We start from the raw sequence: 26,278 nt of genomic DNA, 5'->3' as shown, positions 1-26,278 counted from the left end.
ACAAATTCATTTTTTATCACAACATATTTTAGGTTATTTTAACAAAATTTTTTTCAGCGTGTAATTATACATTTATTTGACAATTTAAGAATTTTTTTCGAAAATTAAGCTATAAATTTTTTTTCCACCTTCGATATAAATTTTTTCGGAGAATACTTTTGTTTTTTCGGTAATAGCAAGTGTCAGTGTCGGGTATTGACGGGTATCTAGTGGAATAGTTTCGAGAGGTGTACCAGTTACAGATACAATTCATCGAGAGGAAGCGTACCGTAGAGTAACATGACCGATTTGAAGCGCAGCAGGGAGTTAATTACACCGGGATACGACGACACGGGGACAGTGTGGTGGACACAAGGACATTCGTCACTGTTAGAGAACAGGACACGGGAACGGCGAACGGATGTGGACACGTAGTTGCTACGTCGGTTGTGCTCTCAACTGATAAAAGCCCGGTGGTTTGAGAGCCTGGGGTGAGATGAGATCGAATGGTGGGTTAGAACGGATGGGGTGGGTCGGAAAATCAAGAGTGGATGAAACAGTTTAATCGAGAGGGCTCGAGAGGTGAACGAGTATAAAAGGGGGATCTCAGGTTGTACCGAACAAAGACGAGACAACAAGACCAGACACCAAGAGAAGAGAGCTGAGCTTTAAGAATCAAGAAGAACCAAGTGTCCGTTTCATTAAATTAGTTTACTACCAACTACCAACTACCTGCTACGAGCTTCCTCGTTCTATTGACTATCTTAATTAGCCATTCGATTAGTCCTCCTGTTTATTGACTCTTAACCTCCTTTTACTTTTGCTTTACTCTTCCGAAGAATTAATACAACAACCATTAGAACCACTTGTTTAACATTTTTTATCTACTGAGAAAGGAAAATTAATCTATTAAGATTTTTTTGGCGCAAGAAAAATATTATTTAAAATTTATTTTTTTTTTTGCCTTCATTTAAGAACTGTTTGAATTTATTAATAAATAATTATAATAAATTTATAAAATTATTTATTAATAAATAATTATAATAAATTTATAGAATTATTTATTAATAAATAATTATTGAATTTTTTTGAAGCTGAAAAAAATTCTTGACTTAAGAAAATGTTTAGGATGACAAAAAAAAAGTTTTATTAAGCCCTGAAATTTTTTTTTTAAATGTAGTGAATAAATATGTTTAAGGTACATATTTTTTAATTGTTAATGTTATTTATATAAATTTTATAGACTTCCAATCCATTTAAAAAAAGTTATAAAATTTTTTTAGGCTTCTATTGGACTCATCACATTTTTTTAATAAGCTTATTAAATTATATAGACTACTCGCAAAAAACAAGATGACACTGGATATTATCCCATATTGTACTCAGTGATATCTGTGGTGAAAATAAATTTCAGATAATAGCAAATATAATCCAGATTATACTAAATAATTTTTGGATTATACTCAGTATAATCTTCGATTTTACTCAGTAATTTTTATGGTTACCGCGTAAGATTACACTTGATATAATCCAAAAAAATATCCCGTATAATTTGAATTATACGCGGTAGAAACTTAGATATTTTTTCGGATTATATCCAGTGTAATCTTACGCGGTATAACCAGAAAAATTACTGGGTAAAATCGGAGATTATACTAAGTATAATCCAAAAATCATTTAGTATAATTTGGATTATATTTACTATTATATGAAATTTATTTTCACCACAGATATCACTGAATATAATCTGGGATTATATTCAGTGTCATCTTGTTCTTTCAGTGTATATATAGCCTGAAAAATTTTTAAATAATTTATAAATGTTTATGTGACAGTTTTAGCCTAATAATTTTATAGTTTTATACAATGCATTTTTTCAATGTAAAATTTTTAAATTTTCTAATACTAAACTTACATTTTTTTGTTGTAAATTCAAAAATTTTTTTACACATATGAGAGCCTATTTTTGACTAAATAGATCCAGGTTCGAGTCCTGGCTTGGTCTAATCTCAATATTTTTTCAAAATGATTTTTACTTCTAATTAATTTTACTAATCTAATAAGTTTATAAAAAAAAATGAATTTTAAAAAATTTTCCTGTCTAAAAAAAATTTTTTTCTTGTTCCACACTGATAGAAGGATTTGTTTATAGTTAAAAATATTTGTTAATATTTAACAAATCATTTATTAGAGACCACTTTTTAGTCCTTAACAAATATTTCTTAGTATTTAAAAAGATTTATTAATATTTAATAAATGAATATCTGATTTATTAAATACAAACAAATCATACTAAATACTAAGAAATATTTGTTTGATACTAAAAAATGGTCTCTAATAAATGATTTGTTAACTATTAACAAATATTTTTTTAATACAAATAAATCCTTCTATCAGTGCAAAACAATTCTTTTGCCAACAAAACAAATTTAAATAATTAATAAAAATGAATTCTTAAGCCTGAAAATCTTTTTTAACCAAAATTTCTTTTCTCAGTTCACTCATTTAACTTATAATTTATTTTCGTTAAATCAAACGAACATTAAACCGTTGGTTATATTCGTTATCGTTAGACACACTTACACTTGCACTGTGATCAAATAATTATAGATAAATACTTGATGGTTATATTTATATGTTAGTGCAATTATTTTATTTAAAATGGCACTCCCCTGTTTTCACTAGTCAATTTCAATTTTAAAAATATATTTTATTTAATTATTACTATTATTATTCACATTTAAATATGTGATGTTCTCCTTAATCATTAGTGCCTTAGAAAAGTGTATGTCGTTTATAGACACCGGCATGCAACTATTTCAATTTATTGATTAATTATTTTCAATTTTTGAATTTTTAATTATCAACAAGTTTATCACAGTTATCTGTAAGGCATCCACACCCTATTTTTAGATAGTTTCAATTTCAATTTATAAATTTAAATTTATTAATTATTATCAAATATTATTTCCCTTTTTTTTTACTGTAAATAAATAAAATAATTTAAAAATTCGGTCTAGAAATCAACGAAAAAATTATCAATTAATTATCTTTTTTTAATAAATAAAATAAATACAAATATATGGCAAACCTAAAGGCATATATTTGTATAAAACATTAATTTAAGTAAATATGCCATCCCATTAGACGCTAGCTGCTATGCCGCGGCTGCTGAGATAGGCTGCCCGCTGCCAGCACTGATAATTCCTCCCCATCGCAACAAAACGCGGTTACAAACAAAAAAAAAAACAAAATATTCAGGGCAATAAATAATTAAATAAATGAGAGTAAATACCTGAGCTCCAAAGATGCGCCGTTAAGTAACCATGATGTCTTCTTCCATATCCCTTCCGCGAAAACACCTCGTATAATTAATTGGTACTTGACAAACCCACTCTAAACGCAACTGATCCAACAATCTGGAACATTTTTTATAAAATAAACATTTTTATAAGAATTGAAATTAATTATTTTTTATTTTATTTATTATTTAATTAATTAATTAATTAAGGTTAACATTATTTTATTCTAGCCTGGAACATCAGTTGATTTGGTTCCGTGCAGGGTGGGAGCTTCTTCATACAGCGAATTTTTTTTCAGGGCACTATTTTTGAGTACGACAATTTTTTCAAGTTCTCATACGAGTTTTATTTTTCAAAATTAAATATTTTACAAATAAATTAAAGGTTAAAAATTGGCAGTAAACAGTGAAACCTCAGAGGACATGAAAAAATAATTTTTGACTTTATTTATAATTCTAATTAAATAATTAAAGGGATAAGTGGATAATTTGATGATAAAAGAATTTGTTGGAGATATGATCGTGGAGCAAGCCGGTGGTATTTTTGATGATTCCAGGTCCGCCCGTGGAAGTTGGCGTCACGATGTATGTCCTCAGCATCAGTTCTGTGTCAGAGGTGTTGATGGTACGGTGCCTCTTAATCGTACAACTAACGTCAATATAGAGTCAATCCTCCTTTACAACCCTTCCTACTTCGAATTTTCCCGAACAAACTATTATTATATATAATAAACCCTTTTCCTCACTAAAATCCCTTTCTAGGTCGTTTGTAGTTGCTCCCAACACATTCATCTTCTATCTATTTTTTTTTATCTTTTTTCACTGACAACCACTGACATCTCTTCATCTCCTGTACGTATCACCCGTCTAGTCATTCTTTACCTTTTTTACTCCTCACAATTTCTATTACGTTTTTTTTTTATTTTTAAAGGAAGGTACGATCGTAACTGACAGTGATACCTCTTCTTGAAATCTCTTCAGATCAAAAGAACCCATTTTACCGCCATAATCACATTCTACAAGCTTTACCGTCACCATTTTTCTCAGATGATTAGATATAAACTCCAGAACTTAATTTTTATAAAAATAACAGTTACAATCAGTTTAATTTTTTCGATAAAATCGTACCTTCTTTTATTGTTAAAAAATTATTCAAGACAAAATTTTCTGATATGGCCATATATGACATATTAAGTTTTTAATATGGCCATATATGGCTTGATATGCGTAAATAAAATTTTTTTAATAAAACCATTTATGTCCTGATATGGAAATTTGCCATATTATGCCATATATATCCTAACATGGCCATATAATAATATATCTGGCCATATATGTAATAACATGGCCATATATGTAATAATATTGCCATATATGTCATAATCTGGCCATATATTGCCATAATGTAGCTTTATATGGCCATATTATTACATATGACCATATAATGATATATCTGGACAAATATGGCCAGATTTCGACATATATGACCACTTTATGATATATATGGCCATTTTATGACATATATAGCTATTTTATGGCATATATGGCTATATTAGGCCACATAAAAATTATGTTTGTCCATAATATGACCATATAATGATATATCTGGCCATCTATGTAATAATATTGCCATATATGTCATAATCTAGCGATATATTGCCATATATGCCATAATCTGATAATACATTGCCATATATGCCATAGTCTGGCTATATATTTCCAATATATCTGGCCATATATGTAATAACATGGCCATATATGTAATAATATTGCCATATATGTAATAATATTGCAATATATGTCATAATCTGGTCATATATGCCATAATTTGGCAATATATGGCCATATTATTATATATGACCATATAATGATATATATGGTCAGATTTCGACATATATGACCATATTATGACATATATGGCCATTTAATGACATATATGGCCATATTATGACATATGGACATCAAAAAATTGTTTATGAACATATTAAGCTATATATGGCCATATCAAAAAAATTTTTTCACGAGTATACACACTAAAAATTTCCTTCCAAAATAAGCCAGCGAGCAAGCGTCAATTTAGTGTTTATTGTTTTTTTTTACGGCAGTAGAAATAAATAAAAAGTGTTTAACTAACTGTTGCCTGTGTTTTGTTACTGTTCGTTTTGATTTTGGATTGTATTAATCGGGAGTTTGTTTTGCATTTTATTGTTATTGATGCTCGCTCGCGTTCCACTCAACTTATTCAACAACAATTTTAATCCACGGATCAACATTTTTCCACTAAAGAGCTTGTCATTTGAGATACAAAAACACAGAAGACGCTGAATAAAAAAAAAAAAAAAAAAAAAAACTTATAGATTTAACTAACAATATTTTTAGCTCGTCACGGCTGTTTGGTTGGCTGTACTGTTACAAGGGAACCTTACTACGTTCCACAGTCTTCGCAAGATTCACATTTTATAAATTATTATAATTATTATATTTGACAATCTCGTTTATCATATCTATTGTGATTGATTGCGTTTATATACACAATTAATTTTTAATTATTAATTTGTGTATAAACAATGTGTGTTACAATGCATGGCCAAACCCGCGGAGCTCAAGTTCAACCAAAACAAAATAATTATTATTTAATAATTTAATATTTAATATAAAAATCCTCTGAGTTTTTTTTAAATAAAAAGTGAAGCTATAGTTTAAAGATTAATTTTTTAAATTAATTAATTATTATTATTTTAATTAAATAGGTGTATATATTAATATATAGTACGAAATGAAGACGAACATATACTATTTTAATTGAACGAAAGCTCGAATAGAAGCAAATCGTTGAGTCTTTAAGCTATAGCTGGCGCTAAAGTCGAAGGAACTCAAATGTAGTAGAGTACAAAGGCGTCTTGAATGTACGTCTGGGTTTGGGTCTGGGGCGTTTAACGAGCCAAACCTCTAATGGAAAACCGTTACGTTACGCTCTGGCTTGGACCGGAAGTCGAAGATAATTTCTCGGGCTTGGCACTCGCTACGAATTTCATTAGATCTTTCCTCTCTCTCTCTGTTTCTATCTCTGTCTTTATCTCTATCTTCATCTATTAAATATATACATATATACGTTTTGTTACATCTCTGTCACTATCACTGTCTAAAATCTTATCGCTTTGTATGTAAAGCTCCGCTCTGGTTGGTATTTTGTTTACTTTTATCTATTTAACGAGCAAAGGCTTTTACACCGATCTATTGAAAGTTTCTTTGCATTTATTCAAACTTAAGTGAATTTTTAAGTTTGGAGGAAAAACTCAGAGGACTTTTTTACCCCCGTGAAAAAAATTAAAAATATATTTTAAATAGACATATTTTTTAGATTTTAATTATGCTTAAAATAAATTAAAATTTAATCATTGTATATAATATTTCTTAAAGATGCTTTTTTTATACAACTACATAGTAAAAAATTTTGTGTTAAAAATTTTTTTGTTAAATATTTAACACTTTTTTGTATTTATTTTAACAGAATGAATGTTATATTTACACATAAAAGTGTTAAATATTTAATACAAAATTTTTTGACGAAAAGACGTAAAATTTTTTACTGTGAAAATTTCTTTTAATTTTTTCAAAATATTTTTAAGGTAGTACGAGCATCAAGGCAACTTTTGATAAAAGGCTTGAATTTTTAGTAATATCAAGTTTAAATATATCTAAATAAATTCCGAAAATTTGAAGGGAATTGCCCGATTATTTAAATAAATAATTAACTTTGAAGTTGAGTAATTTTACATTGGTCCTATGGGGTAACCTCCGAACATTGATATAAAAATTAAGTTAGCCGACATCTAAAAATTTTTATAATTTTTTCTTATTGAAAAAATGATTACAAAAAAATTAAAAAAAAAATTTCATACGTAAAAAATTTAAAAAACTGACAGTGCAATTTAAAAAAAATATTTTTTTGTTCTAATTTAATTATCAAAAAAAAATTAAAAAATTAAAAACGTCGGCTAACTTTAATGACATAACATTGATACATTTCTGAACTTTTCTCGTAAAACTGTCGGTGAATATTTTTATAAAACTTATGGATGAAATTAAATATTTTAGTGATTAATCAGAAGAAAGATTAATTAGAAAAAAGATTAGAAGAAGTGTATTAATTAAAAGAAAAATAAATGCCGCCATTAGCCAATGTTAAATGTATATCTATATATTGAGAAAAATCATTGAAAAAAAAATTAAATTGATTCAAGAGAAAAATTCTTAAACGAAGAATATCATTTTGAAGAGGGTAATTGTCTTTAATCAAGACGAAAAATTCTTAAATCAAGAATTTTTCTACACAATAAAAAATTTTATGTTAAATATTTAATACTTTTTTGTGTCAATTTAACACTTTTTTGTGTTAATTTAACACAATAAATGTTAAATTTACATGTAAAAGTGTTAAATATTTAACACAAAAATTTTTAACACAAAATTTTTTGACGCAATGACGCAAAGTTTTTTGCTGTGTATTCAAATCAAGAATATTAAGTTCTTCAAAATTATATACTTGATTCAAGAACATTTTTTTTTCTATGTATAGTTACTGCTCTCCCCTTACTACCTTAATTATATAAAAAATATGAAAAATATATAATTTAAAATGAATTTTTGATATATTTTAAATATGTTTCAATTAAAGTAAAAATATAAAAAATATATCCAAAAATTGTCTATTTAAAATGTATTTTTAAATATTTTTTATAGCATATATATTTCTTATATAAATAAATTTCATGGGGGTATTGTTTGGACACTTGAAACTGGAGCTCCGTAGGCCACTACTGATTATAAATCGTAAATGTTCAGTCGTATTTATGTAAACAATATATGGACATTTATTATTGTTATTATTATTACTACTATTATTTAAAATTTTTTTCGTACTTTTAGGTTTAGCATAATATTCTGTATTTATTATGATATATTCCAGTAGCAATCGACTGAAGTTCCGGTTTGTACATTCAGATTCAAATTAACCGCTAAAACAATAAAATTAAAAATCAAAATTTAAATCGACCGCTAACGCACTATTGGTTAAAATTTATAAATTATAATTATATCTAAATTTTAATCCAAAAAAAAAAAAAAAAAGATACAAAATTCTGTTGATAAACTCGATCTAAAATCACAAATTTGGAGGTGAGGATAATCTGGCTAAAATTAAAGGGAGAAAGAGAGAAACCCCGAGAGGTGTTTCGAGGGCTTTACCCTCATGGAAATAATTTCTAATTTTTCCAATCAAAAATACTGAAACTGAATGTACGAGACTGGACCCCAGGTGTTGAGCCCTGTGCGGAAACCAAATCAAGTAATCGACACTGTCACCTGGAACGTGACTCGCGATTTCTCTTGTTCTCCAAATTAATCGATCCTATCCCGACAACTCCTACTAAATTAATAAAAAAATAAACTCAAAATTTACTAAAAATTAAACTAAATAAAATCTAAGTCTCGCTAATTAAATCTTTGCACACAATTTAAACCAACAATAGCGAGCTAATTAATTTTTCGAGGGATTAATTAATTACGCTGGCTGTTGGTTATTAATGTGTGACGGAATTGCATCCTACGAAGGACCCCGTGGATTGCAAATAAACCTCGAAAATGACTCGGGTTGCGATTCAAAACAATAATAAATAAATAAATAAACGAGTGGTTAAAAGATATTTTAAAAAAATAAATTATAATCGACATGATACAAAAGTCGAGATGCTACGAAATCATATTGTCAGTGTGTGCAGTGCGCTTCTGGCCGCCGCCGCGTCATGTGTATGCTTTCATACTGCATATTGCAATTTACTATGATTATTATTAATCTTATAATTGTTATTTATTATACTGTGCATCCATTTAGCAACTGTAGAAGGTATTTAAATTTAAATGAATGGAAAAACGTTTGGTCTTTTTTTTTACACTTCAAAAATTCAATTTGATTAATTTAAAAAAAAAAAAATTAAATAGTCAAAAAGATAATTGATAAAAATTGTTTGTGAAGTTTGCTTTTAAATTATACATGATATATATATTTTGAATAAATTTACATTTTCAATTTTAGTATGCCTTCCGCTAGGTTAATATTTTATTTGAGGGAGATAATTTATACATATACGTTTTATTATATTTATGTTGTAAATTAATATACCTAAAGCTCAAAGACATTTATTCATCAGAGGATTAAAAATTTACTCGAGTTTTATCAAATTATATTTACTTTTTTTTTTCTTTTTTAAATCTAATTAATGTATTTTGAAGCTGTAAAAATAATTCCGAACGTTTTTCTGCTCGCTAGTCAAGGGATTGGGGTTTGTTTGTCCAGATAAACCAAAAATAAATTGCTTGGTAAGCTTTGCAGCTTGTATTTGCTTTTGACCATTACCGCATACCTTGTCAATTAAATCTTAAGGTGAAATTAAAGCGACACTTTTTTTCTGGGTTAAAAAAAAATTCTATCAATTTTTTTTTAGGTAGATTTCTTTAGAAATCTATTTATTGTAACCGGTCTCATATCGTAATTTTTAGAAAATTTTGTCTCAAATTGGCTCAAAAGTTTATATATGTATTTATGTATGTAAATATTAATATAACCGATCGTCATGAAATTTCGTGAGCTTATTCTGTGTATCAATACCAAGATCAAGTTCGAAGATAAGCAAAATCGGCCGGTTAGTTTACGAGTTGTGGGTGTTTAAAAATTTTTTTCATTTTCAAAAAACTTTGAATTTTGTAGATTTTATGAAAATAATTTTCCAGATGTAAAAGATAGATAAAATCTATCATATTCATCTTAAACTTCATTTAATTACCTTCAATATAAACTATCATTTCTCTAGTTTTAATGAATTTTTTAATTAATTTCGTTATTTTGAAAATTTTCAAAAATTTTTCAATGAACTTATTTCGGCCCTTTTTCTTCAAATAATTTTTATGTCGTAAAAGATAGTTTAAATCTATCAAATTTATGTTAAAATTAACATAATTATCTTTAATTTGAGCTATTATTTGTCACCTTTTGATATATTTTTCAATTTATTTCGTATTTGGGAAAATTAAAAAAAATCTAGAATAAATAAATTTTTAGCTTTTATCATCAAATGACTTTCATCTGTTACAAATCTAATTTTTTATATAGATTTCTTTGAGTAAACATTTTTTGTAATCGGTCTGATATCGTTATTTGCAAAAATATAATAAAAAATAAATTTTAGGACATTATTACCTTTTAATAAGGTGTTTTTTTTTAATATTCAAACGAGAAATCTACCTATCCATGTCGGGTATGGCCGAATGGCACTTTTTTTTAATTCAAATTGGGGAGAAATGAAAGATGATTTTTATGGCAAGTATTTAAGCGATTTAGAGGATCACAAATAAGGTGGGACGGTCGTTTCAAAACAACTTTAAATAAACGGAGGCATTTTCAATCGATTTTTCAAGTTACCAGAGTTTGATCACGCCTGAAGTAATGTTACATATTATATATTAACGCAAAACCCTCAATGTAACATCCTCTCTGGTGATAAAGGGGCTGGAGAACCCTTGGCAAGGTTTTTGGTATATTTACCGGGCATTAGTCCTCCCGAACCTTAAACATTTTGTACCTTTTCAAGAGAGATTATCTGTAGTCTTAAGCTCGGTTGATTTTTTATCTCGTTCTCGATCCTGCATTAGACTCTTATACCCCTAACTCTCTCGAGCTCGACAGCTCCGCAGGATCCCCAGATACCTTTTTCTTGCTAACGAGATAAGCGTTTATTTTTTGCTGAAACTCGTGACCCAATTCAATCGAATTATCTTTGGTTAAGTTTCTTCAGACGTTACTCTCGATACCAACGGCTAAGATTTCCCCAGTCGGTTGTTTTTCATACGTGTCATCGTGATAATGATAACGATTTCTGTTCTACACTTTAAAAAGTTAAGTATTGATACGCGAGTAAAGTGGATTTAAATCTTCTCTATAATTTCAAGAGATTTAATTGGCCGATTTTTTACAGTCTGGAAAATAAGACGCATAAGTGGATAAACTATTGCTAAAAATTTTTTAATATGATCAATTTTTATATTTAGCCATATTTATAACCATATTAAGCTATATATTAAAATAAAAAATTAATTTATTATAATTTTAGTGTTTTATTTTTTTTTTTAGAAAATGTGTACGTCAATGATCATGTTTTAGAAATTCAAAATTAGTTCAGTAATTGATTAAACTAAGAATGATTGTCAAAGAAGCTCCTTAGGAGAGTTAGGATATTATTTTTACTTCATACTTCAACTCCTGTTCAATTTTTAGATCAATTTTTAGATTTAGCCATATCTATGACCATGTCATACTATATATTTTAATAAAAAATTAATTTATTATAATTTTAGTGTTTTTTTTTTTTTTTTAGAAAATGTGTACGTCAATTATCATATTTTAGAAAATCGAAATTAGTTCAGAAATTGATTAAACTAAAAATAATTGTCAAAGAAGTTCTTTAAAAGAGTTAGGATATTATTTTTACTTCATGAGTTAACTCCTGAAACTTAACTCTCTAAAAGCGAGAAGATTTAACGACCATGCGTCACCTGTTGGGGATTTTTAGAACTATATTTGATAGAAAAATTATATCTGGACATATATGACCGTATTGAACTTAATATAGACATATTAAAAATTATATATAGACATAATAGACCATATATGGTCATATTAAGCAGAAAATGTGCTAATATGGGCAACTAATTATTAGTTTCTGCCCTTCATTTTTAGATTAATTATAATAATGCTTGTTGATTGTGAAAAATATAAATATTAAGTCCAAATAATATTGACGAAACGTGAAAGGTATTATTGACCCAAAAATGTGATATTTAACTCCTCAAATTTAACTTTCTAATAGGGAGAAGATTTAACGACAATGCGCCACCTGGTGGGGTTTTTTAGAACTATCTTCTATAGAAAAATTATATCTGGACATATTTGACCATATTGAGCTTAATATAGACATATTAAAAATTATATATAGACATAACAGACCATATATGGTCACATCAAGCAGAAAATGTGCTAATATGGGCAACTAATTATTAGTTTCTGACCTTCGTTTTTGGATTAATTATAATAATGCTTGTTGATTATAAAAAATATAAATATTAAGTCATAATAATGTCAAAATAATATTGACGAAACGTGAAAGGTATTATTGACCCAAAAATGTAATATTTAACCAAATTGTTCTACACGAAAAAAAGAAAAATTACATTATATAATGTAACATGGCGTTCCATGATGAAAACTGGAAAAATTACAGTTTCAGATTGTAGTTATCCGAACAAAAAAAGTTTCACTGTAAAAAAAATCGCGCCAGTCCACGTTCATAAAACTATTAGGAAAAAAAAAAGTTTTTTTTTCTTTACAAAAAGATACAAAATAAAAAAATTAAAAAATCCAAGTAACCGATATGATTGTTTATGATTTTCGGAAATTAAAAAAAATCTTATTGTAAATTTAAAAATTAAAAAAAAAATTTTAGAACGTACTTGGTGTGTGTCATTGTGTATTTCAATTTTTTTAAAGTCCTAATAAATAGATTTTACGAATTTCATTAAAAGTAAAATATTTTGCAACCACGCACACTAAATACGTTCTAAAATTTTTTTTTTAATTTTTAAATTTACAATAAGATTTTTTTTAATTTCCGAAAATCATAAACAATCATATCGGTTACTTGGATTTTTTAATTTTTTTATTTTGTATCTTTTTGTAAAGAAAAAAAAAATTTTTTTTCCTAATAGTCTTATGAACGTGGACTTGGTGCAATTTTTTTACAGTGAAACTATTTTTGTTCGGATTTTAGTATTTTTTGTAATTATAATGAAAATTTACAATTGGTACCAACTTAAATCTCGCGTTGGCAGCATTTTTTACTGCAAACTATCCCCTCGAAGCTACAGTTTATGTAGATATAATTCCAGTGCACCCTGGCGGCCGTAAATGTAAGCTGTGAATTACTTTTTTTAACTGTAGTTGCGTATCTATAGGAGGATTACTACACATTTTTATTTTATCTAGTCTGTGGCGCTGACTGTTCTCCATCAAAAAAAAGTCAGGATCGAAATTTGTGAGCGAGCTATAGTATGTGCTGATAAAATTTAATAATTTCAAATAAATAAATTGTTATAAGTGAATATAATTAATTAATACGGTGAAATAAATGATGAATTACTGTTATGATAAACAAATTGGGTAAAAAAAGTACCGTAGAATTAAATAAAATTTCGCAACCTCAAAAAACCGTTCTGCTTACAGTAAACACAGTCGGTAGTCTGGCGCTCCGTTTACAACGGATTTGAACGGAACTTGGCGCCAGATTCTACCGAATCTGAGGATTACAGATTTTGTAAGAATTATATTGTAAAATGTAAATATTATATAGAAAGCTCTGAAAATAGTCATAAATTCACAGAGTCTAGAAATCTTCAAGAACAAAATGTTTGAATATTTGCTAGAACTTGCATTGACTCTTTTTATCTTTCAAAAATTTTTTTTTAAATTCGCTGGTTATGACAAATTTAATTTCAAACATATCAAATTGTTCTGTACAATTTAAAATATCCCAGTTGTTTAAAATAATCAAATTAATTATTGTCTTTAATTATGTATAAAATTTTATTGCTCACCAAAAACTTCAGTATTTCTTACGTGATACTATGTTAAATGTTATATTTAAACATTTTTGTATACACCTTGCCATTCGGCATTTGCCTTGGCATATATTTTCAAATAAATAAATAAATAAATAAATAAAAATAAAATTAATATTCAAAGTTTAAATTTAGAAAAATGTTATTTCGAATTGTAACTTTTCTAGTTTTTAATACGACGAGACACTTATTACTATTTATAATGCAATTTTTCGAGTTTTGTTTTTTCCGTGTAATCTTTGCAAGCTGCTCTTATCATAATTGAAGAAAATAAGAGCTGTTATTATCAAGTATAGATTTATATTTATAACGAAAGAAAAACAAAATCAGCAAAGACGATGATTTACGCGGAGCTCCGATCGGTAGCAAAAAATCCCCCTTACAGCGCAGAGCTGGCATATAATATGATAATATACTTATAAACCCCAGCTACGAATTTAGTGTCTCAGCTGGTGGAGCTCACGTTTACGAGGAGGAGTTGAGTTGAGTATACCTTTTAGTTTGGTAGTGGTGTCGTGATATTACGCGGTGGGTCGGTACCACCCGCGACGTCCTCGAGACCATCATCCCCGGGGATTGCCAGCCAGCCAGCCAGCCAGCCACCGAGTTGTTCGAGACGACAACAGGGCCGCAGTGCGCCTGGAGAGTCGCCAAATGCGTTGTACCCAACACACGCCGTCGCTGAAATTAAACGAGATCATATACTATACTACGCTGCTCCGAATAGAAAGCAAACGCCGTTTTCTTCGGTCCCTATATCTGTACATACAGGAACTTATTTTCTACTCGAGAAAATCGTCACGTGGACCGTCAGACGAGACGTTCAATTCAAAATCCTGTCTTCAATATTTAAATTCGTTTTTACAACCGACAGTCGACGTAAACTATTATCATTTTTTTTTTTCGTTGTTGTTGTTGTTGGTATTATTATTATTGTTGTGATTTAAGTCGAGACACTCGAACGAGCAAACATCTTAAACATCTCAAAAATCCTTTTTATTTTTTTCTCTTTAAAAATATTTTTCAATAAGGAGCTGAGAGCCAGACTAGACTAGAGACAACAAGAGCTGGAAAATGTTGAGCGAGGAAAATAAATAATAAAAAATGTCAAGAGACGATTATTTGCAGCCAGGTCTAAGTAGCCATACTGTTACGTCAAGTGGATGGCAGGTGCATTTGGCTAGTTTATAGTCCATCCACTTGAAAACCCTCTTTAAAATGACAATCCCGACTTTTTGTTTTAAAATATTTTTTCTTCACTTTTTAAAGAGATAATCTGTCTGTAAAAAATATTTTCTGATGTGGCCATCTATAATTTTTCATGTGCCCATATTAGAGTTGATATGGCTATATGAGTCTATATGTCATTTTTGATCACTTCTTATATGCACGGAAAAAAGTAAAAAATTCACTCGGATTCCGGTTAATTTTTATAGTTTCAAATAATACAGCAGACATCGGGGTGGCAAAAATATAAATATTACAGAACTTAATGTAGAAAGTGTAAAAGTCACTATTTATAATTTAATATTGAATATAAGTGATTAGTAACTGTCACTATAGTAAATAACGACGCTGTCATCTTAAAAAATTACAGTTTCAAACAGTAAAAATTGCCGTTTCAATATATAATCCATTCTATGAGGAGAATGGAGAACTCAAATGAGGAGAAGGGGGTCTCAATCTAGGAGAATTTAACATTTGAAACAGTAAAAATTCTACTCTTAAAATATACATTTTACCAGTCCAAGCAAATCAATAGTTATAGTTTGATTTTTAGCGTTGTGTTTAAAATTTACCATTTTACTTTGTAAATATTGACGTTGCTTGTATTGGAAATTTAGTAAATGTATTTTATATTTTTTGCATATCATGCGATCATTTTTTAGGTACGAAATGATAAATATCAAAGTCAAAATTCTTAATTATTATACTTTAACATTTTCGACATTCACATAGCGAATATTACTGTTTGAAATAGTATTTTCTTCCATGTAAAGTATAAATTGCAGCTTTTAATATGATAAATATTATAAAGTGATTAGTAAAATCACGATTTTATTGTTTGAAATGGTAATTTTTAGCAGTTGATTATTACTTATTATAAATCAACTATTTTTTATTACAGTTTACTTTTTTCCGGGTAATAAATAAATTTTTTTTTTTTTTTCAATTAGATTTTAGAACTAATTTTTCATTCAAGAATTTTAGTCTCAAACGAAGCAATCCAATATTTTTATACAAGTAAAATTGTGGTCGTACATGAAAAAAAATTTTTTTTTCCTTAATTTGATAAAAAATAAATTTTAATACTTAAAAAAAAATTGCATCAATATTTTTTTCTAATTTCTACAAGAAAAGTGAAAATTCACTTCTGATTTTTTATAGTGATCCACATTTCTTGCAAAAATGATCATCTTATTCTCGTACATAGGCTAATATGATAATAGATGATAAATTTAGAACATATGACCATATCAGAAATTTTTTTACGAGTAATCCATTTTTCTTTTCGTATAAAATAAAATTTTGGTTCATTTAAACAAATAAAGTTTTGAAAGTTGAATACAAAACGCCGGAGACTGTTGGATTACTCTGGGATCCCTTGACACCCATAAACTCCTTATGTCCTCCTAATAGCCGAGTCGTCTTTACGTCCTTGGTTCACCCTTTGGCTCAACTTTCTCCCCTCCGGCCTCGTCATCTTATTTTACCCTCGATGAATCAACCCCGAAGAATAATACCACTCGCATATCTCCTATTCTTTATCTTTCCAGCTGATCACTTGTCTCAACCGCATTCTCCCTCTAATACTTGTATTATTACATTATATATAGAGCATTCTACCACGGTTTTATTGAAAAGAAAGTTTCCTCTTTTTCGTATTTAGACTCCCAATATCCCAGAGAGAACCCAGAAGCTAGCTCCCTTATCCCTTTGCAGAGTATCCCTCGAAAACTGTGCGGATAGTTGCTCCAAATAGTTGGACTCTCAAAGGGAAATGAATTGCGATAGAGTCTACCAAAGCCGATGATGCTTTATCCCTTTGTTCTTACCAATATCAACTCTCCTTCTCTTTGTACGAAAAATACCTCTACGACTTGGGTTTTTATTTACACGCGCCATTAGGAAACAATGGGAGAAAGCTGAAAGTAGTTTCATGAACTAGGTACTGTTTTGTGCCATTCCTTGAAAAAATTGTCTGATATATCCATCCATGATTTTTAATATGTCCTTATGTGACTTGATACCTCAATATTAGGCCTCATATGATCATATATAATTGTTTTATTAATTATAGTCTTAAAAATCTCCGGTAGGTGGCGCAAACATTGATAGAAGAATTTAGTAAGGAGTACTAAACTGATTGAGTAACAAAATTTTTATTCATTTATTTGGGAGAAACAAATATTTTGTATCCATCAATATTATTTGTTACAGTTTAACAAATGATTTCTTTATATAAACAAAGCCTATTACATGGAAATAAATATTTATTTTCACCAAATAATATTTAGTAACAGGTACTAAATATTTCTTTGGTAAGTATTGTCGGTAGATGGCTATGCTTTAATTCCAATGTTTATGTGATACATAACTTATTCACTGACTTAGATTATTTTATTCAGCTCGATTTTGGGAGATTTATCAAACCGTTGAAAACTCACATACTCCCAAATGGCTTATATGTCATTTCTTAGTGGAGTTTAGTTTACTTTTCTCAATTTTTCTATTATTGATATATTAAAAACTTGTTTAATTAACCCTACGTCACTTGCGTCTCTATAGGTTGAGTAGTTGTTAGGCGGCGATCTGCTCATGACGCGAGTGACGAAGGGTTAATTTTAAATTTTATAAATGTCTCAAACAAAAAAATATAATTTAATGAGATTCTTTTCTTTATAATACCTTATAATTTTACTTAAAATTATTTATTTTAATTATTTTGATTTATTTTGAATTAAAAAGTTAGGTTATACACTAAAATAAGTTAAAAAATTAATTTTTTTGATACCAACAAACCATTTATTGAGTACCAATAAATCATTTGTCAAATACTACTAAATATTTATTTAGTGGAACTAAATGGGCTTTAATAAATGATTTAGTACCTATTACTAAATATTTGGTAATGGAAGGTTTGTTACTAAAAAAATTAGTATCTGTTACTAAATCTTATTAAATAGAACTAAATCCTTCGATCAGTGCATCAATATTATTCGTTACAACTTAACAAATAATTTCTTTATATGAACAATGCCTTATTACATGGAAATAAATATTTATTTCCACCAAATAATATTTAGTAACAGGCATTAAATATTTCTTTGGCACTGACTCAGATTATTTCATTCAGCTCGATTTTGGTAAATTTATCTTCCCTTTGAAAAAACACATACTCCCAAATGGCTTATATTTCATTTCTCAGTAGAGTTTAGTTTACATTTTTCAATTTGTCTAGTATTGATATGTTAAAAACTTGTTTAATTTCAAATTTTATAAATGTCTCAAACAAAAAAATATAATTTAATAAGATTCTTTTTTTATAATACCTTATATTTTTACTTAAAATTATTTATTTTAATTATTTTGATTTATGTTAAATTAAAAAGTTAGGTTATACACGAAAATAAGTTAAAAAATTAATTTTTTTGATACCAATAAACCATTTATTGAGTACCAATAAATCATTTGTCAAATACTACTAAATATTTATTTGGTGGAACTAAATGGGCTTTAATAAATGATTTAGTACTTATTACTAAATATTTGGTAATGAAAGATTTGTTACTAAATAATTTAATATCTGTTACTAAATCTTATTCAATAGAACTAAATCTTAGAAGTGTATATAATTTTTTTATTAATTTATTAATGATCTTAAAAATCTCCGGTAGATGGCACATGATAGCTAAATTTTCTCGCTGCAAGAGAGTTAAATTTCATAAACTAAATTATAAAATAAAAATTCACATTTTTGTTATAAAATTCAATTAGAATTTTTTATGATAATTTTTACCTAAATATATTTTTTTTCACAGTAATATAATTTTTTCTACTCAAAAAAATAAAAATTTTTTTCATTGAAAATATATAAAAATTTATAATTTTTTTTATGTTCATATATGACTATATAAAACTCAATATAAAAATTGACCATCTAAAAACATTTTTTTTTCGCGAAATTCTATAATAATTTTAATAAAATTTTATTATTCTTAATGCAATAATCCAAAGTTGAAAAAGTCGTAATGTTGAATAAAAATATAAATGACTAGAGTACAGAGACAGAGAATAAAAATAAGTAATACCGCACAAGTTCCATTAAGCACTTGACTGTTAACTTTTACGGCGACCTATTAAAAGAACGGGAAGTAAGTAAAAGAGTTTGATAAAAAAAATTTTATATATTTTTTTACTAAGACTTAGATTGAATTCTTAAAGTTATATTTTAATATTAATATTAAAATTAATATTCATTCATCCTCAAACAGATGAAATATAAAATATATAAAATGATAAATTATAAACGACAATACCGTAATGGATTTTCGTGTTGCTTTTAGTTGTCTAAGTAAAAAGTTTTGAAAGAATTCACAAAAATTTTTTATTTTTTGGATTTTATCTTGAGAATATCTATTTAATTCTTACGATAAATCGAACCGGCTATTCTCGGTCTACAACTTTAAAGTTACGAAGCAAATAACTTGTCGAGATACCAGAGAAATAAATTTAAAAAAAAAAAAAAGTAAAATAAATGTGTATATAGGTATAAGAAAAATAAATAAAAATAATAAAAAGATACCGAGGAGGAAAAGTGCAGTGAAAATAGAGACAAAATTTTAAAGTCTAAGAAATGTATTGCCCTGAACTGAGAAAAGTTACAGCTTTTTGCCAAGAGAGCCACCCAGAAATGGCTTTACGGGCTCTTGCAACCAAAAATCTTTATTTAGATTTTTAAAAAATTTATTTATGTTATTTTATAAAAAGTAAACGTCAAAGAGATAAGAGCTTAGACGTTTTTTAAAATACAACAAGACTCAGTTGGTCTTTAAGCAAAGCCTGGGATTTATCAGTGAGCTCTTTCGACTCACACTCGCAAGGCATGCGGTAGAGGATGGCATTAGAAAATTCACAAAAGCGCATATAAGGATTCCGTGCCCTAAGATACATGTGCATTAAATATACATATCTTTTTATAAAATATTAACATTAACATTAATATTAACATACATATAAGCAGACTAATATTGTGTTATTCACTAAAAGGCACGCACGTAACTACTGAGCATGCAGCATGAATATTTTGTTAACTACTCTACAGAAAATTTTATTCTTCAGCTCTTCTCTTCTCTTCATATTACATATTTTAATCATAACCATTATTTTGATTTATACATACATCCATACATATGTATGGACTTATTTTCTTAACCTTAACACATATCCTCGTGACGTTCTATCACGTCTCTAATTTAATTCCTTTGATATAAACACCCACTCCTTTAAACGAGTCAACTATTGTTTTAGTAATTATCCAACAATATGGCTGTCGTAGTTTTTATTTTCTAAAGATAATCTATATTATTAAGAGAATAAGAAAAATTTCGTGTCCAGGATAGTCATATGATAAAATCAGTTTTTTTAGAAAAATTTTAAGTCATTGCAAAGATCTTGACTTGAATTTTAAAGGTTTCATATCATTCTCACCGATAGTCAATCTAGAAAATGCTCTATCTTTAGATACATACTTAAGAAATTACCTTTTCTTTTGTGAAATATTGACATTTTCAAAGATATAAGCTCACTCCGATGTTACACTTATCGAGACCTTTCATTTGAGTACCCACATCAATTTTTTATATATTTTATATATTACATATATTTATGTATGTTATATATATGTATATATGAAAAATATATCAAAAATGCATGTGGGTACTCAAATAAAAAGCCTTGATGAGTGTAACATCGGGATGAGCTTATATCTTAAAAAATTTCAATAATTAAGAAATGACCGTGTATCTTGTCAACTATTGACATTTTTAAAGATTTAAGCTCATCCTGATGTTATGCTCATCAAGACCTTTCATTTGAGTACCCACATCAATTTTTCTTATATTTTATATATTACATATATTTATGTATATTATATATATATATATATATATATATATATATATATATATATATATATATATATATATATATATATATAAAAAATATATCAAAAATGCATGTGGGTACTCAAATGAAAGCTCTTTATAAGTATAACATCGGGATGAGCTTATATCTTTAAAAATATCAATAATCAAGAAATGACCTTGTATTTTGTGAACTATTCACATTTTTAAATATATAAGCTCACTCCGACATTACACTCATCAAGACCTTTCATTTGAGTACCCACATCAATTTTTCATATATTTTATATATTTATATATTGATATATATAAAATATATAAAAAATATATCAAAAATGCATGTGGGTACTCAAATGAAAGCTCTTGAGTATAACATCGGGATGAGCTTATATCTTTAGAAATATCAATAATTAAGAAATGACCTTGTATCTTGAGAACTATTGACGTTTTTAAAGATATAATCTCATCCCGATGTTACACTCATCAAGACCTTTCATTTAAGTACCCACATCAATTTTTCATATATTTTATATATTTATATATTATATATAAAAAATATATCAAAAATGCATGTGGGTACTCAAATGAAAGCTCTTGATGAGTGTAACATCGGGATGAGCTCATATCTTTAAAAACGTCAATATTCAAAAAAGTACAGTGCAATTTAACAAAAGTCATTACTTAATAAAGCTAAATTTTATTTATTTATATTTTACAAGTCACGGCAGTCACATAGTGACTGCAAGGATGCTAGTAATAATAATGATACTAAAGTATTGATTTAAATAAAAAAAAAAGTATCTTATCATGAAAATTAGCCGTAACTCTTAAGCTCTCAGTAGCAGTCAATCTTGCGGTTATCGAACTCGAGACTTTTTAAGAGCAAAAGCAAAAAGGTATCGGACTGATTTAAGACGAACCGGTAACTCTTTTCATTACCTGACGAACGGAATAAAAGAAAAAGTACGAAGTCGAAGAAGAAAAATAAATAAAAGAAACGAAGAACCATTTCGGTACTAATGATCACGTGACTTACTGAGCGCCTCTAACGACCGCGTCACTGAACTAACACCGAACTATAGTTAAGAGTTTAAAGCTTTAGAAAAGTTTAAACACTATTACTTTTGTTTTTATTTTTCTTTTCATTATTATCTCTAATCAGTATCATAAATCCTTTGATAACAATCCTTTTATTTTTTATTATCATTATTATTACGCTAGTTGAGTCTTGTAATGACTTTCAGCGTAATGGTTGAGTTTAAAGACTACGATAGCCAACTTGTTGTTTAATGTAACTCATCTTAATTAAATCCTTTACAACTTATTTTTTACAATTATAATTATTATCGCTATTATTATCCTCAAAGTAAAATTAATCATGGTCCTCAAACGAAGTGGTCGCTGAACCCTCTTACAAAATAATCCTTAGGATAAATAATGGATGCTATAATAATAAATACCATTAGAATGCATGGATAATTGCTTGCAAAATATTACGCGATTAAAATTATTTTAGTTTAAGACTCTAAGAGAAAATATTATATTATTATTATTAATTATTTAACGAAGGGTATTAAATTAAAATTAATTAAATTGGGAATTTAAAGATCGCGACGGCTTCGTTCTTGGACTATTTTTTAAGTTTAATAATAATATTAATTATTTATTATTATAAATAATAAACCAAGCACTCAAACAATCTAATATTTAAATAGGAACGTTGAAGTGAGGTCGAATGAAGATAAATTTAAATCCATAAATTAAAAATTTATTACTCAAAAGTTTGTTTCAACATTTCCCTTCTCTGCTCTTATATCATATAGTATGTACATATTTAGATGAGCTTTTATAAATTTAGATAAATTACTTGCTATCCTAATAACATTATTTTCACAACTATAACTGTAATTATAATGTTACTTTAACAACTATTATTTTTAGTGCTGCTACTACTATTATTATTATTGTTATTATTATTATCATACTTTTAGCATATTCATTTAGTTCCGTATCTTCAACGTTCATTTTCGTCTCTCAAGTTAATGTATACAAAACATATAAATGTATGTATATATTATGGCTTGAGAAATGAAATTACCTCGTCACAAAATAACTCTCTTAAACATATGTACATGTATATAGATATATATTCATAATATTTTATGTGTCATCCGGGATAATATAGGATTTCACGTTGGATTTCTACTTCCGGCAATTTTGGACTGACCCGCGGCTTGCATTTAAAAAGCGGCCTGGAGTTGAAACGCTCAGCGTCGGTTCGGAATTTATTAAAAATATCTGGGTACCAGATACATTTTTTGTCAACGAAAAACAGTCGTACTTTCACATTGCTACCACCAGCAACGAGTTCATTCGTATACATCACTCTGGCAGTATTACACGGAGTATACGGTGAGTATATTATTTCAATTTCTGTTAAAATGATATTATATTTTTATTTTTATTTTTTATATATTGAAGGGGATTCTAGTCTAGAAATTGAAAAGAAAAAATTTTTGTGTATTGCACGCCTCATAAGCGAAGCGAATGAGGTTGTGCTCTACACTCGATTTAAAAAAATCAAGCGATTTTTTCAACTAAAATTGTCTCTATTTATTTTCTATTGCACTTATAGAACAATATTTACATATAAATGCAATGGAAAAATACTAATTTCAGCACTTATGACATTTTTAAAAGATATTTTGCTTTTTAAATAAATAAAAAAAATTATTCCGTGGACGTCCGGCTGTCAAATGTATGTATGAAAACTGGCGTGGTCACGATAACTGCCGAAAAACTTAACTAATCAAGCCCATTTATTTTTTATACGCTTCAGTATGATTTAAAACTAAGTCATTTCGAAAATCACGGTCTAATTCAATGTAATTTATTTATAATTAGCAATTAACTAAAAATCCACTAATCGTTTGTACTTACTAAAGATGAATTAGTGAAAATTCACTTGAATAAGTGAATATTCATTTCTTAGAAGTGCCAATCGAATCACTGTGGTTAGATTGGCACTTGGAAAAAGTGAATATTCACTTATTCAAGTGAATTTTCACTAATCCATGCTTAGAGAGTATATCTATATCTATTTAAATAAGGTTCGTTTACAATACATGCACAGTACCTTTTCTTTTCTAGGTGGACAGTGGCGCGAAAGATTTAAAAGCATTTTTTGTATTTCATTTTAATTAATTTTATTTTAGAAAATGAGATTATGAGGCGTGCACTTTTGGATTTTCTAAACTTTTTTCAAAATTTATTCAAAAATATGTCTTCATAGAAACTTTTCAAAATTTTAATTATTACGATGTTCTAATTAGCAAATTGTCTAACAAATCTTCTATTTGTACGAAAAAAACAATTAGTTCAAAATTTATTATCACTTTGAAAAGCCATTAATATCTAATAGAGATATAATATTTAGGTTTGAATCATTCAAATAACTTATAATTGGATTATTGCTACATCAAAATGTTAAAAAATCACCCTTTAAAAAATAAGGAGTTAGACAAATTGCTAATTAGACCGTCGCAATTTAACCAAATTTTATATAGAAGAAATAAAATTATATGATCTTTAATACGATATTTTGTTATTAATATAAATAATTGTAAACAATTTAACTCTCTCCGTGTTTATTAAAAAAAAATAAAATTAACTATCTTGAAAATTTCAAAAATATGATTAAATGATTGTTAAAAATATACCAATTGGTATTTTTTTCCTTTTTAAAGCTTCAAAAAGCATCCTAAATTGTGTCTCTAGACTAAAACACCCTTTAAACAAATAAAATACAAATACGAAGTTTAAGTAATAAAATTGCTACTGTACCGAAATTTAACAATGAATTTATATAGGTAAAGGCCCTTAAGCTTGTCTCGGTGAATTTACTTTCACAGTATTAACACAAAGCGGATCTGAGTCAATTTAAAGGGGCCCGAGAAGTCGGACGGGGTTGTACTACTGTGCAACAGCAGTAGTATAAGCATTAACAGGAGTCCTTTCATCGAATCTCAGATACTCTAACCTATTTCACGGGTCTTCTCGTCTTGTATTTACCTTTCTACTCTCGAATCCTATTTTACGAGCGCTGGTTACTATATCGAACAAGTACTATACTATTACCAGTACAAGTATTCCTCGCGGTAGTACATGCTTCGAACAGCACTCACTCTCTGCTCGGATATTTCCGTATTAACATTTCAACAAACTGGACTGTATTCAGAAGCCATCCCTTTACGGAGTATCATTCGTACAATAGACAGCGAATCGGGCGGGATTTATCTCTTTAATTAAACAACTAATATAAATAGTATAAATAGACGAACTTTTAATAATTAACACGCAGAGAGCTTTTTAAATTTCATAACAATTTATTGCCAAAAGAGCGAATGTGGGTATAATATACAATAGAAGAAAAAAGTATTTTACGGGCATGTTGAATTTATGGGGAGATTATTTTTTATGACCGAGGTACGATAAAAAGATATTTAAAAAGTTATATTAAAAAAGAAAAATTTAATGTAGGGAATTTTCTTGCCACTTTTTTTCCTTTTTTTTTTTTTTCAGTAGGTAGATATGATAAGGGATGAGGAATGAGGGACTACAGGAAGCCTGGTATTGGAATTTTTCATTGGCCACAGGCAATAGCGTCCATCCGGAAGGCTAACGCAGAGCATTTAAACCCGGTTAGATGTACATTAAGCGGGTGAAATAAACTACCGGGTGTATTCAAACTTCCTGGTGCCCTTTAACTATCGGTTTAACCGTTCCAACATATAAAACTGATACTGATAAGGTTTAACTATCCCCGATTCAATCCCATTTAGGCTAATTATCTTGTTAATTGCCACGAATTATTATTTTTTCCTGGACTTTATGCACGCATAAAATGATTTTGTTGAAATAACCAAAGACGGGATAACTGATAAATTTGTTCTGGTAACAAATGAGTGTAGTTATAGCAACAAATCCATTAGTTGCATTAACAAAATGTTTCAAGTTGTACTAACAAACCAATTTGTTAATTCACAAAGTCAATTTATTGCCCTAACGCAATCATTTTGTTGCTGTCACAAAATGACTTTGTTGCTGGTACAAAATGATTTTGTTACAA

General features: G+C 27.9%; 1 protein-coding gene and 1 long non-coding RNA gene across 18 annotated transcripts in view; one reads left to right on the top strand and one right to left on the bottom strand.

Annotated features, from left to right (window-relative positions):
* LOC123266811 (gamma-aminobutyric acid receptor subunit beta) overlaps positions 1-26,278 on the top strand; it is a 162,689-nt gene that overhangs the window by 94,503 nt on the left and 41,908 nt on the right. For 11 of the 17 annotated variants that reach the window (XM_044731233.1, XM_044731246.1, XM_044731240.1 and 8 more), the window contains exon 4: positions 23,336-23,562. In XM_044731233.1, the coding sequence (XP_044587168.1) occupies positions 23,336-23,562 (227 nt within the window). Of the gene's footprint in view, positions 1-3,837; positions 3,906-23,335; positions 23,563-26,278 lie in introns of all 17 variants that reach the window. The other 6 variants (XM_044731243.1, XM_044731241.1, XM_044731237.1 and 3 more) reach the window with 1 other exon arrangement.
* Positions 3,243-26,278, bottom strand: part of LOC123266814 — a 74,450-nt gene continuing 51,414 nt past the window's right edge. The window contains exon 5 of the long non-coding RNA XR_006509864.1: positions 3,243-3,398. This is a non-coding gene — a long non-coding RNA (uncharacterized LOC123266814). The remainder of the gene's footprint in view (positions 3,399-26,278) is intronic.

Source organism: Cotesia glomerata, linkage group LG6, assembly GCF_020080835.1.
Source record: "Cotesia glomerata isolate CgM1 linkage group LG6, MPM_Cglom_v2.3, whole genome shotgun sequence".
NCBI classification, from domain to species: domain Eukaryota; kingdom Metazoa; phylum Arthropoda; class Insecta; order Hymenoptera; family Braconidae; genus Cotesia; species Cotesia glomerata.
This window is presented reverse-complemented; position numbering and strand designations above follow the sequence as displayed.